This window comes from Prinia subflava, chromosome Z, assembly GCF_021018805.1.
Source record: "Prinia subflava isolate CZ2003 ecotype Zambia chromosome Z, Cam_Psub_1.2, whole genome shotgun sequence".
NCBI lineage: Eukaryota > Metazoa > Chordata > Aves > Passeriformes > Cisticolidae > Prinia > Prinia subflava.
The window spans coordinates 85,533,594-85,547,183 of record NC_086283.1 but is presented as its reverse complement, the minus strand read 5'-3'; the positions used below and the strand labels follow the sequence as shown (position 1 = coordinate 85,547,183).

The 13,590-nt window shown below is 42.7% G+C and overlaps 2 protein-coding genes across 2 annotated transcripts in view; one reads left to right on the top strand and one right to left on the bottom strand.

Moving 5' to 3' along the window:
- Positions 1-4,736, bottom strand: part of WDR70 (WD repeat domain 70) — a 126,709-nt gene extending 121,973 nt beyond the window's left edge. The window contains exons 1-4 of the mRNA XM_063423131.1: positions 4,683-4,736; positions 4,531-4,593; positions 4,331-4,414; positions 2,122-2,236 (exon numbers count right to left, since the gene is read on the bottom strand). Of these exons, the coding sequence (XP_063279201.1) occupies positions 2,122-2,236; positions 4,331-4,414; positions 4,531-4,593; positions 4,683-4,704 (284 nt within the window). The 5' untranslated portion in view covers positions 4,705-4,736. The remainder of the gene's footprint in view (positions 1-2,121; positions 2,237-4,330; positions 4,415-4,530; positions 4,594-4,682) is intronic.
- A 4,262-nt stretch (positions 4,737-8,998) lies between these two features.
- Positions 8,999-13,590, top strand: part of NUP155 (nucleoporin 155) — a 29,015-nt gene continuing 24,423 nt past the window's right edge. The window contains exons 1-5 of the mRNA XM_063423005.1: positions 8,999-9,259; positions 10,293-10,430; positions 10,764-10,860; positions 11,950-12,020; positions 12,824-12,916. Of these exons, the coding sequence (XP_063279075.1) occupies positions 9,124-9,259; positions 10,293-10,430; positions 10,764-10,860; positions 11,950-12,020; positions 12,824-12,916 (535 nt within the window). The 5' untranslated portion in view covers positions 8,999-9,123. The remainder of the gene's footprint in view (positions 9,260-10,292; positions 10,431-10,763; positions 10,861-11,949; positions 12,021-12,823; positions 12,917-13,590) is intronic.

Below are 13,590 nucleotides of genomic sequence, written 5' to 3'. Positions count from 1 at the left end.
CAGCCAGACCAAAAAACCCTCTACCTTTCTGACAGCAGTTGGGAGTGGTGCTGACAGAAAGGACAAAGCAAGTGGTGTTTCCCTCAACTCCTAGTCTTAAAATCTCACTCTACCAGGGGCTGTATTAGAAATAAGAACCATTTTGCCAGCCCCTTTCCTAGGATTTAGAAAAGTGTAAGGACTTTTTTTTACTTTCCTTCGTTAAGTCCTCAGTAAGTGAAACACGGTGTAAGAGGAAAAAAAAAGAGGGATGTAATAGAGCATGGATGACACACTGAGAAGAGCAACAACAAAAAACATTCTGAGAGTTGTGCAAGTATGTGGGCATATCCCCCTCATGTGTTCATTCTACGCACATCACTCAATTTTCTCAGGCTTTTGCCTTTCATATACTAACAGATTCTGTTATTTCACAAGGCGTAATTATTATACGTATGTATAAATTAAGTACCATAACTACTTTAAACATTTGTCTACAGCAAAATAGCTCAGCAGATAAAATAATCATTAGCTGTATTTCAGGGTCAGTTTGGAGTGACTTTTTAACAACAGAATAATTAGTATAGGGGCTACTCTGATGATTTAAAAAAACTCCAATGATTTAAAAAAATAAAATTCAGTCAAGTGTTGCCATTATCAGAGAATAAAAGATGCTAAGCATATTAGATCAGTGTATAGTAATGAAAAACTTTGTTATAAAACAAACTAGAAAATCCTGTATTTCAGAATAAAATTGTCAGTTGCATGATTGTTCCTCTGAATTAAGACTCAGTCACAACAGCATGTCTTTCTAGCTTCCTGTTTCCATTTTCAAGAATTAGAGTACATGGAAATATAGTTTTTAACATGGAAATATAAAACTTCCAGGAGAGCTTTTCATGTGTTGTGTATAAGTTTTCATGTGTTCTAAATAATTAGTAAAAAACAAAAAGAAAAACAAAGAAAATTTACTATGAGCAGAACGGTGATGAGTTATCAGAGCCTACCTAATAACTCAGCATACTGAAACATATTTGTTATCTTCCTTTATATTAAGTCCCTGGAGGTCACTCTTGTCAAGTCAATTAGAAGAATAAGATAATTATGGAAAGCCTTTGCACTGCCTGATGGCTCTCCTCCTTATCACTTGTTTAAATTGCTTTTGTATATTGGAGTCACCCATTTACAATACACAATCATGTTACACTTAAATTCTTGTCATCCTTCATTATTGCCACCAAATGGGTATATAAGATCACCAGAAGCAAATGGAAGCACAGAATCTTTTTCCTTAAGCACAAGACATAACACAGGATACAGCAAGTAGCATATTGTGCAATCAAATGTTTCAGTGAGAGTGCCCAGGTTTTCCAAAGACCAACAGGCAAAACCAAAATTTTCTAATAAAGATTTGTTCAGTCTGAAACTCCATAAGCTGGTCTATAATAACCTACCACATCCAGGCTCTATCAGCCCATAACATACATATATAGAGGTCTACTAGAGTCTTGTATGGGTTGTTAAATTTCCACAGATACAAAAACCTAAAACCATACAGCACACTCATGTCCGCCAGCCCTGCCACACAATGGAGTTGTGTAGTCCTCATTGCCCTTAGCGGAATTTCAGAATTTGAACTGTAAAATCCATAGCATATACTGTTTGTCAGTAACGGACAAAAGTTTAAGAATAAACTTCAGACTGAAGTGAAAAAAAAACTTTCTCTACCTCACCATTAGTCCATAAAATCAGAGGCTGTCTACCTACTTCAACTTCTTTTTCATCAGGCATGAAAATCAGCTGCTAATAAAGTCATCGCCTGTTGTCATTTTATTTACCCTAATGTTTTCAAAAATTACATTGATAACAACATTGTTCTTATTTTTAAAAAAGTACACAGAACAGGATCAAGGAGGAAGCAGCAAAATTGCCTGTCAAATATACATGTGTTATTATTTGCAAATATTGACATATCTTTCAGAAAGATTTTTTTAAAAGTTTAAAATCAGTATTTCCACTGAAATACTTAAGATAACAAGACATATTCACACAAGCTAAACGATACTTATGTTATCAAAACAAGGAAACACACTCTTCAGATATGAAAGCTGCTACATGGAATCTCCCACCATATTTAAGTACCTTTCAGTCAGTGTGGACCCAGGTGCTGTTGCACTGGATGTGGAAACTGACGAATCAGTGCATGGAATTCTAAACTCCTTTTCAGTCTGGTCTTCTTTTTCTCTTTCACGGGCCTCTGAATAGAGAGAGAACAGAAATAACAAATAATCAAGCCTTTTAAAAATAATAAAATTACTGGTTTGCTGAGGACAGTAAGACAGTTTTTTAATTTTCAGACCCAGATTAGATACTTGAAAAGGTAACGGCAAATAAAGAATTTAACTGAAAATACTTTTTCATATATATTAAATTTCCATTGCTACCGCAATGATCACTCAACAAAACATCAAAATAACAATGTAAACACCTCCAAGCTGCTCATTTGTACGTTATCAAACATAAGTTGATCATATAAGGATGTTGATATTCCAATAATTTTCAACATTATACTAAAACAGTAGGACCACTTCAGAGAAATGTTGGTGTTTTCATAGCATGGAAATGAAATTAGTGCAGTTAAAGTGTAGAGCTGTCTAAATAGGTGAATTTTAAATATGGAAAACAAACACCAAGTGTTGCTTACATTAGTAGTTCATTCTTACTTTACTCTCTGAAAAAGAATCCCTATGTAACACTGCAATAGAAACAATTGAAACAAAAACTTGCACATCATATTAAATAAAGATGGGGTAACAGGTACAGCTACGATGTTACTAAAAGTTCTCAAATAAATTCAATCAGGGAGAGAAAAGGAATCTTTCTATATAAGAAACACTGTGTTGTCTTTTGTTCTCTTTTAGAAAAACAAAAAAGAAAACTTTTTTCAGCAAAGCTAGGAAACACTTCCCACGAGAAACACAAACAGCTGCAAGACACAGAACCAGGAAACATATTCTGATCTCAACTCCGTGAATCAGGTAGTGAGGGAGTCATATCCTGAAGTTAGCATGGTCATTACAAAAAGCTAAAAAAGCAGAAGTGTATCTCAAGAAATCTGAAAATAAATGTTCATATTAAGCCACCCCCACAACACATACACATTCTTGATTGCTATACTTCCAATACTAAAATTTGTTTCTAAGTTAAACAGCTGAATTACATACAAAGACTTATAATTTTTGGCAAAATCGTCCACTTTATAAAAAACAAAATAATGTGTGTTTCTTTTGCAGGTATAAGCCCAGAAACCTGGGGGCAGGGGGGCGGGGCTGGGATGTGGTTTGCTGCAGGGCAAGAGAGAAAACATACTCAAGATGCAGGTCAAGATAGCTTAACTTAAAAACACTGTATTTTTGTAATCACTTACTGTATTTCCCTACTAAACAAAAATATAATGTAAATAAACAATTCCTCACAAGGAAAGATACCTCAACATGAACAAGTATCAGACATATAACGGTTTCCAATACGCACATACATTGCTGTGTTTAGATTCATACAACAACAACAACAAAAAAGAGTCTGAAATTAATTTTGGAATTCCTTGTGTATTTGAATTTCACAGTGTCCTAAAGTCCAAAAAGTCCATGAGCCTACAAAGAGGTATGATTTGCTTCTGCATCAAACCAGAGCAATAACAAACATGGCATCAGAATAAAACAAAAGAAATAAATTCTCCACAAACTGGCCAAGGGGAAGGAGAAAGCACGAAAAACTGGGTTGGCAAAGGGATTTGTAGAACACACATGACTGTTCTTAGAGACCTTGTCTGAACTGATGTTCACTTGACGACAGGCAGGAAATTATACCGTTTTCTCCATCTCCCACTCTCAAAACAGCACCCTCAAAAAGTGCCCACTCCCAGCACAGCAGAAGGCAGTGACACATTTGTGGACTGCTGTACAATCTGCTCCTTGGTCTAAGAGACACAGTTCTTCTTCACTAATCTGTTGTCTCTACATTAAAGCTGCCTGTACCAATTTCTCTTTAAAATAAATACAGCTAAGTAAAAGGAGAAAGGAAAGAGTTTGAGTGTTTTTCCTCTGTCTGCAAGCTATGGCTCACAAAGCTTTGCACATGCACACTGCTCTGACACCCTCAGACGACATCAGCAAAATAACAATATTACTGTTCATCGAGGCCCAAGTTGTTCAGGGCTGCCTTCCTCGAACAAAACCAGGTTTCTTTTTTTTTCTCTACACAGGCAGTCCGAGACCCTTCAAACACCTCCCTGAGAGAGCAACAGACGATGTTTTAAAATGCAAGAGCCTACTTCGCTCGCACTTCTTACCCAGGACTTTCCTGCTCCTCTCCACTGCAGTTCTTCTCGTTTGCTCAAACATAGCTTCGAGGTCGAAAGTCCGAGCCTTCTTCCCTGTAAATGAAGCAAATGGAGACTGGAACACAAGCCCACCTGGGGCTGGCAGGCCCCCCGCCTTGGTCCCCGCTCCGCCAGCCAGCCCCCGGCCCGCCGGCCGCATCGCCACGCACCGAAACCGGAGAAGCCCATGGTGGCCGCCAGCTCCGGGTCGGGTGTCCCCAGCATCTCTGCATCTGCAACGAGAGGGGAGAAAAAAACACGGGGTGAGCGGGGGCCGCGGGTGAGCTGGGCTCGCCTCAGCCCCGGTGTCCCCGCCGCTCACCACCCTCGGCCGCCGCCTCCATGCTGAGCCTGCCCCGGATCCACAACAAGCGCCGGCAGGAAGCGGCGGGCGGGGTCAGCGGCGCTTCCGTCCCCTCGCTCACGCCCCGTGGCGGGCACGGCGCCGCGGCGTCCCGTCCTCGCAGCATCACATAAAACTAAGACACGTTTCTGCGCCTGTTGTGCAGACGCTCCATGAGCTCTGCCAGGCTTGGTGCCGTGACGAATTTCCTGTGAAGCCTCTTCCAGGCACCGACCACCCTCTCAGAGGGTGTATTTTCGTGATGTCTAGCCTGAATTTCCCTTGGCAGAGCTTCATTCTGTCTCTTCCTGTCCTGCCGCTGGTCACCAGGGAGAGGAGATCAGCACGTCCCCGACCGCTGCCCCTCATGAGGAAGGTGTCCACAGCCTGAGGCTCCCCCTGCACCTTTCCCAAGCTGAACAAGCCAAGCGACCTCAACACCTTCAATCTTGGCCTCGATGCTCTTCATCATCTTGGCCTCCCTACCCGACACACTTTAACAGTGTGATGTCCTTTTTAAATTCAGGTGCCGAGACTGCACATAGGACACGACATAGGGTGTTCAACCCCATAGCACAGTGTAGAATGGGATAGTCACCTCCCTTGGCTGACCAGCAGTGCTGTGCCTGATGCACTCCACAACAGTCGGCCCTTTTGGCTGTCACTTTAGGCACATCAACCCAAAAACCCAGATTGCTTTTCGTGGAGAAGAATCCAGTGATCCAGCCTCTCATTCCCCAATTTCTCTGCGCAACCACAATTTCCCTGTCGTGGGTGAATAATCTGGCACGTGTTAGATGATTGGTGCTTGATCAGCTCTGTGTCCAAATCTCTGTACAGCTCCTCTGCCATCAAGGGAACCGACAGCTCCCTCTGGTTTAGTATAATCAGACTTAATTCGTGCAACCAGACCATTTATAAGAACATTAAAGAGCACTGTCCCTAAAATTGAGCCCTAGCAAGCCCTGCTGGTGACTTGGCACTAGCTTCTTAATCTTGAGAAAGCAGAGATTTTCCTCATTTGCTGTTATGGTTTCAACTTGGGTACAGTTAATCTTCACACTGGGTAGAACAAGGCTATGTTTTGGATTTGTGCTGAACACAGTGATGATAGTGTAGAGATATTTCTGTTATTGCTGGGCAGTGCTTGTACAGAGCCAAGGCCTTTTCTGCTTCTCAAACTGCCACATTGGCAGGGAAATTAGGGGTGCATAGGAGGTTAGGAGGAGACAAAGCTGGGATAGGTGACTCAAACTGATCAAAGAGATATTCCAGACCATGTGACATCATGCTCAGTATGTAAACTGGGGGGAAGAAGAAGAAGTGGGGAACATTTGGAGTGATGGTGTTTGTCTTCCCAAGTAACCATTATGCATGATGGGATCCTGTTCTGCTGGACATCACCAAACACCTCCCTGCCCATGGGAAGTGGTGACTTAATTCCTTGTTTTGCTTTGCTTTTGTGTGTGGATTTTGCTTTCTGTATTATACTCTATCTCAACCCACGAGTTTTTACCCTTCCAATTCTCTCTCTGATCCTTGGTAATCGTGAACAAGCAGCTGCTTGGGGCTTGGTTGCTGGCTGGGGTGATGTAAACTGTGCAGGGATTATGATCTTCATTTGAAAAGCAGAGGGTGAGGATGGATTTCCTTTCTTGTGCCATGTGCCTCTGCCACAAGTGAAGCTTTCCAGAATGGATGCTGGACCAGTTGAGGAGCAGAGTCAGTGTCGTCTAGGCAGCAAACAACATTTATAAGCTAAATCCCTTTGGAAACGCAATTTTCTCCCAGTCCCTAAATTTCCTGTGACATTTTGTGTATGCCTATACTGTTCAGAAGAGACACATCACTTAACAGAAACCCAGCCTCATTAAGTTAAAAACCTGATACAGTCACACTGATGTGTCACCCCAGATTCTGGAAAAACAGCAGTCATAACAGTCATATGAGGTCAGTGTCATGCAAAGGCTATTTACTCTGCTTTTACACCTTAGCTCTGAATAGAGGCACTGTGCATGCCTTGGAAGGGGAATCCTCATGTTATCCTAAACATGGGCTTGTTACCCAGTGTTAAATTTGCACACTGAGGTGAGGCATTTCTATTCTTGTATTTCTATTTATTTATTCTTGTTTCCACAGAGTAGGAAGTGGGATGTTAACTCACAAAAGGCTGGTCTCCTGATAATCAGATCTTTACAGTATTTATACATTTTAACAAGCAAAGGCATCAACATCAATGGGTTACAAATTACATAACATTATTAAGTAGTACTCAAACTGCCATTTTCTGGCAGTTTCTTGTGGCAGTATATCTCATTTCTCGTAGTTATTAGTGCAGGTGCAGTTCTTCCAGTTGAGTCTGGCATCTCTTTTGAGTAGGTGGTTAATGGGACACAATCATCCACTCCTGGAATTCTTTTCTCCCAGTTCTCAGTCCTGCTGACTTCACTTCTGCTGGTTTTTGTTCAGCCAGCCCATTCATCTTGGGATTGTCTTCTCTTTTCCTTAAAACAAAAGATTAGCCAAGTGTACAAAGTTCACTGTACACAAGTACAAGTGCACTGCATAATCATTACTGTCTTCCAGCCAGTTACAGATGAACAACCAAGAAAAGAAAAAAAAAAACCTGCAAAGTTTGACTCAAACCCCTATTCAGATCTTGAGGGGCTCCAGTCTGGAGGAGCCTGATGTAAGCTTGGTTTTGGCTTATATCACTACACAAAAAATCAGAGAATTACAGGACTGTAAGGGCTGGGAGGGACCTCTTGAGGTCATCTAGTCTAAGCTTCTTGCCAAAGTAGGGTCATTGGGAGTAGGTTACCCAGGAACATATCCAGATAGGGTTTTGTCTTGGCTTGAAAGACAGGTGTGTGCTAAGGAAGGCAGGAGCTTCCCTTGGAATGGAAAATGTAAACCCCTTCCCTTCGAATTATTATAATTTGAAAATAAGAGGCTTTCAGGGAAAAGATATGAGAATAGGAATAACAGTTCTTTACTAGTATGTATAATAAAGCAAACTAACAACAACAAACAGCACCAGGAGCCCGGTGACCCCTTCTCACCAGCAGGCACGTTCCCCGTGGGCGCAGTTCTGCTCCCGGCGGGCAGGGCCTACAGTGATCCCTGCGGGCTCGGGGGTACGCGGTGATGGCGGCTCGGCAGAGACGGGGAGGAAGGGAAGAAAGGCTGTGCTTCACAAACCCCCTGGGGCAGCCGATCCCGGTGCCTCAGGAGCAGCAAGCTGGGATGGTAGCACGTCTTGGCAGGCAGGGGGTGTGGGGGCTACAATGCAGTGAAAGCTCGGAGCAGTGCCAAAGAAGCAGCGGGGGCAGGCCAGTGGCAGCCGGGCTCTGAGCAGGGCAGGGAGAGGCAGGCTCAGGATCCGGGCACCTGAACAGATGCCGTCATGGGAGCCCAGCCAGAGCTACTGTGCCTGCAGAGCAGACAGACGGGCAGGGAGCTGCCCAGGGTGACACACGGGACAGGAGCCACTTCCCACTGCTGTCCTTGGGGCCCCCCTGTGCTTTTGAGGGGCTGCAGAGCAGATCACACCTGTCCCTCAGGGGGCCCTGAGGACGCCTCGGTGCTGCCCCAGACAGCATGTTCGAGCAGATCACAGGATGGGTCAGGTTGGAAAAACCATTGTGGGTCATCTGGTCCAGCCTCCCTGCTTGAGCAGGGCCATCCCAGAGCACATGGCACAGGATTGTCTCCAAATGGATATCTCCAGCAAGGGAGACTGCACAGCCTCTCTGGGCAATCTGTTCCAGTGGTCGGTCACTGCACATTGAAGAATTTCTTCCTCATGTTCATGTGGAACTTCCTGTGCATTACTTTCTGCTTGTTGCCTCTTCCTCTCTTGCTCAAGACCATCGAGCAGAGCCTGGCTCATCCTCCTGGCACCCTTTCCCCGCCTTTAGATATTTAAGCACATTGATGTCCCCTCTTAGTCGGCTCTTCCGCTCATCCTCTTTGACAGTGATCACCTCCCCTCCCTGGAGGCATTGCCTGCCACCTGTGCCATGCCCTGCTCTTCCCCTTTTCCCTCCCCTTTCCTTTCCCTTTCCTTTCCTTTCCCTTCCCCTTCCTTTCCCCTCCCCTCCCCTCCCCGTCCCTTCCCTTCCCTTCCCTTCCCTTCCCTTCCCTTCCCTTCCCTTCCCTTCCCTTCCCTTCCCTTCCCTTCCCTTCCCTTCCCTTCCCTTCCCTTCCCTTCCCTTCCCTTCCCTTCCCTTCCCTTCCCTTCCCTTCCCTTCCCTTCCCTTCCCTTCCCTTCCCTTCCGCTCCCCCTTTCCCGCCGCCGGAAGCGGCCTGGCGCGCGGGGCCTGCCGGGATTGGGCGGGCGGCGGAGCGGCGCGAGAGCGCGGCCCCGCCATCGCCGTGTCGCCGCTGTCTTTCTGTCGCCGGGGTCGCCTCCGTCGCGATGCCAGCCGCCACGAGCCCGGCCGCGCCCGCTGCGCAGGAGGCGCTGGAGATCGCCGGCCGCATCATCGACCGGCAGATCCAGGACGATCGCTGCTACCCGGACCTGTCGGAGCTGCTGGCGGTGCCGGCACCGGGTGAGTGAGGAGCTCCCGCTCGGGGTCCCTGTGGCCCCGGGCCCGGCCCCGGGGCGGCCTCGACCGGCGCAGCCCGGCCGGCCAGGCGTGCGGGCTGTGGGCCCTGCTCGGGGACTGGGGCCGGGTGTGAGGAGGTGTATCGGTCCCAGGGTGGGGTGGAGGCCGTGCGGTGTCCGCTTCAGTGCGCGGGTAAGACCTGTGGATGTGAGCAGTGGAGGACTGGGTTTCAGGTGCCTCATTTTCCTTTAAAAGGTGACGAAAACGGCCCTGGTTTTCCGTTCTTCCTGTTGGGAAGTCCTGTGCAGAATGCTCCTGTGGTAACCATGTGCCCACCAGCATGCCTAAGCTTCAAGCAGCCTAGAAAGCTGTCTTAAGCTCGTTTGACTTCTTTTTTTTTTTTTTTCTTCTGCAGCTTTGTGTCACACTTATGGTATAAAGTGTACTCACTTTATTTATATTTACTTCCCACAAAAATTTGTCTTGTTCTTCTTAACACGTGAAGACAGAATTTTCTTCTCCATTAGTGCCGACTGGCTGGCAAAGTGGTCTCTGAAGAGGCGTTCTAGTCCAATATATCCAGAGGTGGCTGGATGCAAACAAAGAGTATCTGGGTTCTGTTGTGCACTGATGTGCATGGCCACAGTGTAACTGCTCTGGCTGCGTCGAGGATACACAGCACATAAAAGAGTGGATGTATGTAGATGTTTTAAGTCGGTACTGTGAGTACAGATAGCCATTCTGGGTGAAGGAATATGCTTCTGGCTTGTTCGTGTGAATGTCTGGCCGTACAATGAAAAACAATCACAGAGTATGACAGAAAAAAGATGTTAAAGAGTTGGCTGGGGTCCAGGTGAGTTATTATAGGAGTTTGTTTGCAAATCTGTTTGCTCTTATCTCAGTTGAGACTTAGATTTATTGTTTGTGGTTTTGCTCCTACAGAAACCTTTGTCTACGTGTGTCTTGTGAGTAGTGATACTTAAATGTTTCAGCTCTCTGTAGCATCAAGGCTATTTTTTTTTTGTTTTACTTGCAGGTAGCCCAACTGTATCTGGTATGTCGGATATGGATTACCCTTTACAAGGACCAGGTCTGCTGTCAATACCCAATCTTCCGGAAATCAGCTCAGTCCGCCGAGTCCCACTTCCACCAGAGCTAGTGGAGCAGTTTGGACGTATCCTTATGTAAACAAATGTCTTAGATTGTATAGGAAGTAATATTAGAAACTTCTTTCCTCCATATTTTTCTTCCCTAACCTTTTTGTCAGACTTCCAGCAAAAAACTTTAATCTATTTGGGTTCTCTCAATAACACTGTAAGTGGTAGCAAGGTGCATTTGTGTAGAGTTGTTGGTGGAACTGGTTTCTAAATGAAGAATTTTGAAGCATGCAGTTTATGTAGTACTGTATATTAATGATTTTTAAAAATTATTTTTTATAAATGCTCTGAAGAGGATTTTGCTGTTGCTATCCAAAATGCATTTAAGCCTTACATCAGCAGTGCTTCAGATATGCAGTGCAATTGTATGATGGGAGTATTTCCAGAGATCAGCAGAGCTTGGCTGACCATTGACAGTGACATCTTTTTGTGGAACTATGAAGATGGGTACGTAGAGGATGCATTCCTGATGTTATTTTGTTGGTATTATACCAGAAGTAAACAACTGCAGCAGTGGGAGATTGTTTACTGGACGCGTAGAGGCGTGCTGTTGAGTTTAACTGATCTTAATTCCTTTTAGATTTTACTAAAACTTTTGAATGGTAAGTATTTAAGAATCTGTAAGAGTTATTAATATTGCTGCCAAATCATCTACAGGTGGGAGAAAGGAAAATGTATTTATTTGCTTTGGGTCAGACATAGCTAATATCTAAAATTACTGCTCTTCTTATACAAAGGCTTTGCTTGTGCTGAAAAAGTAGACAAAAATTCCTCTAATTGCCTAACTTTTATAAGTAGATTTATTAAGTACTGAGATGCATGTGCAGTGACCCGTCATTCCCACCATGGTGAATAATAGGGCATTAGTATTTTGAAGTATTGTAATTGAAGCTCTCTGTCCTTGCTTATTTTATGGATGTGTAAAACTGAAAATAAGTTCATTATAGTTTGAAATGGCATTGACAAGTTTATAGTTTGCATGTTTGCTTCTTTATTTGCCCACATAGTGGGCAAATAAAGTATTTGTGTAGTAAGAATTGCTTTGTACCTATTGCTGCATTTCTTAAAAAAAGCAAAGTTCAGATTAGCTACTATCCATATATTTACAATGTGTCAGAGTGTATGAAATACATTCCCTAAAGAAACACAGTGCTACATGGTGTGAGTGATAGTGAGGAAGAAGTTGGGGGTTTTTGCATGGGGCAGTTTTCATAGGGGGAAAAATTCCATGTGATTTCCTTCTCTTCATGTTAATCAGTATTGCAGATGCTGCATTATGTAATTCAGAGTAGATTGTGTGAACTAACAAAATCGAAAACTATAGAGTACTGCAGTTGGATTTCAGATATGAAACTCAACTATAGGAGCTTCCAGCAACTCAAATGACCTGCTTTCGCTGGAGGTGAAAGATGTAGATGGCTTCAGAGTGTTGCAGAAGTATTAATAATTTTTAATCATACATTGATTTTATTTACTTTGTTACTATGTGATGCTATATGACAAATATGATGCAGTTTTTTGTTTGTTTATTGACAGAGGAGATCTGGCTTATTTTGATGGCCTCAGCGAAACTATTCTTGCAGTGGGCCTTGTAAAGCCAAAAGCAGGTAAGGAATATTGTAACAGAGATTAGAATTGGACAGTACTGAACCTTCTGTGCATTTTTTTAGTCTTTGTATGTATATGCATTTGTATTTTATACAAATAGTACAATGTAAAGTAATAAACCAAAATATGTTTTTGGGTTTTATCTATGCGTAGGTACTAACACGCATATGTGTTTAATGCATGAATGTGGCACTTAGTGCTATGGTAGTTGACATGATGGTATTCAGTCTCAAGGTTGGATTCGGTGGTCCTGGACATCTTTTCCAGCCTCAATGATTGTATGATATGTGAAAATTTGTGGTTTGTATATGTACATATAGAATATATGGGTTTGTTTTGATTTTAGGAACACTATAAAATGAATTTTAAGCCAAAAATAATGTATACTTTAACAATTATTTACACCGATAAGCTTGCATTTTTTGCCACATCATGCTTTAACATTTGCACTGTTTATAAATTTACATATTCAAGTGATAATTTCCATGAGATTCTGGTTTTTAGCCTTCCCAGTTATTTCAGTATCTATTGCTAAGATAATATCAAAGTCAAAGTTGAATTGGCAAGTGAGTTAAAAGAAGTGTGTTGGTAAGAGAAATGTCATTTTAAAGATTCTGTATTTCATGAAGTGGAAGTCAAGCTGCTGGCTGATACTCCTTTCTAATTGTAGAATTCCACAGATCATTAGGCTTAACATATTACTGTTCTAATCAGTTGGTGTAGCTTTCCAATGGATTTATTTGCTTACATAATTGTGATCAGAGCAGCAGGGTGGAAACTAAAATTTTCTTTTTTTATTTAGGTATCTTCCAGCCTCATGTACGACACTTACTTGTTCTGGCTACTCCTGTAGATATTGTGATTTTAGGGCTTCATTGTTCTAATATACAGTCAGGTAATTATCTTTTCTCCTCTTATTCCCAGTTGTTTATTAACACATGGCAGTGTGTTAATTCTCATGTATATTTATGCATAGCAGTTTTATTAACAGTCATTCAAAAAATTAAAAAAAACCCCATGTGCCAAGTCCTTGCTAGTTTTTAAATCTTTAAATCATGTTACAAGCAGGAAGGATAATTTTTATGGTGTGTGCACTTGCTGGATCATGGACTCTGTGAGGAGCATTGAGTTTTCTTACTCACCTATTTAATGGAAAAAGAGCTTTCAAAACAGGTGTTCCTGTTAATTAAATAGCATGTTGGAGAGGGAGAGAAGACAGGAGCATGAATTGTGAAACTAGTGAATAGAGCTCATTAACTTTGTTGGCATTTGTATTCTAACTACAAAAACTGAGAACCTGATAACATTTTTTTTGCCATATATACTAAGAGAGAAAATTGTTCAGTGAAAGTAAGAGAACTATACTGCTTTTTGTTGTTTTCATAATATGTTGATGTGAAAGAGAAAACAAGTAGAAACCTGTGTTTTGGACTTCGTGTGATTTAGAGGAGAGAGCAGTGTATAGAAATAAAAACCATTACATTTTCTTCCTTGGAAACCTACACAGAATGGATTTGTTACTCTGCAATTCACAATAGACAAAAGCTGTTCCAGGATATACTCAGTAAC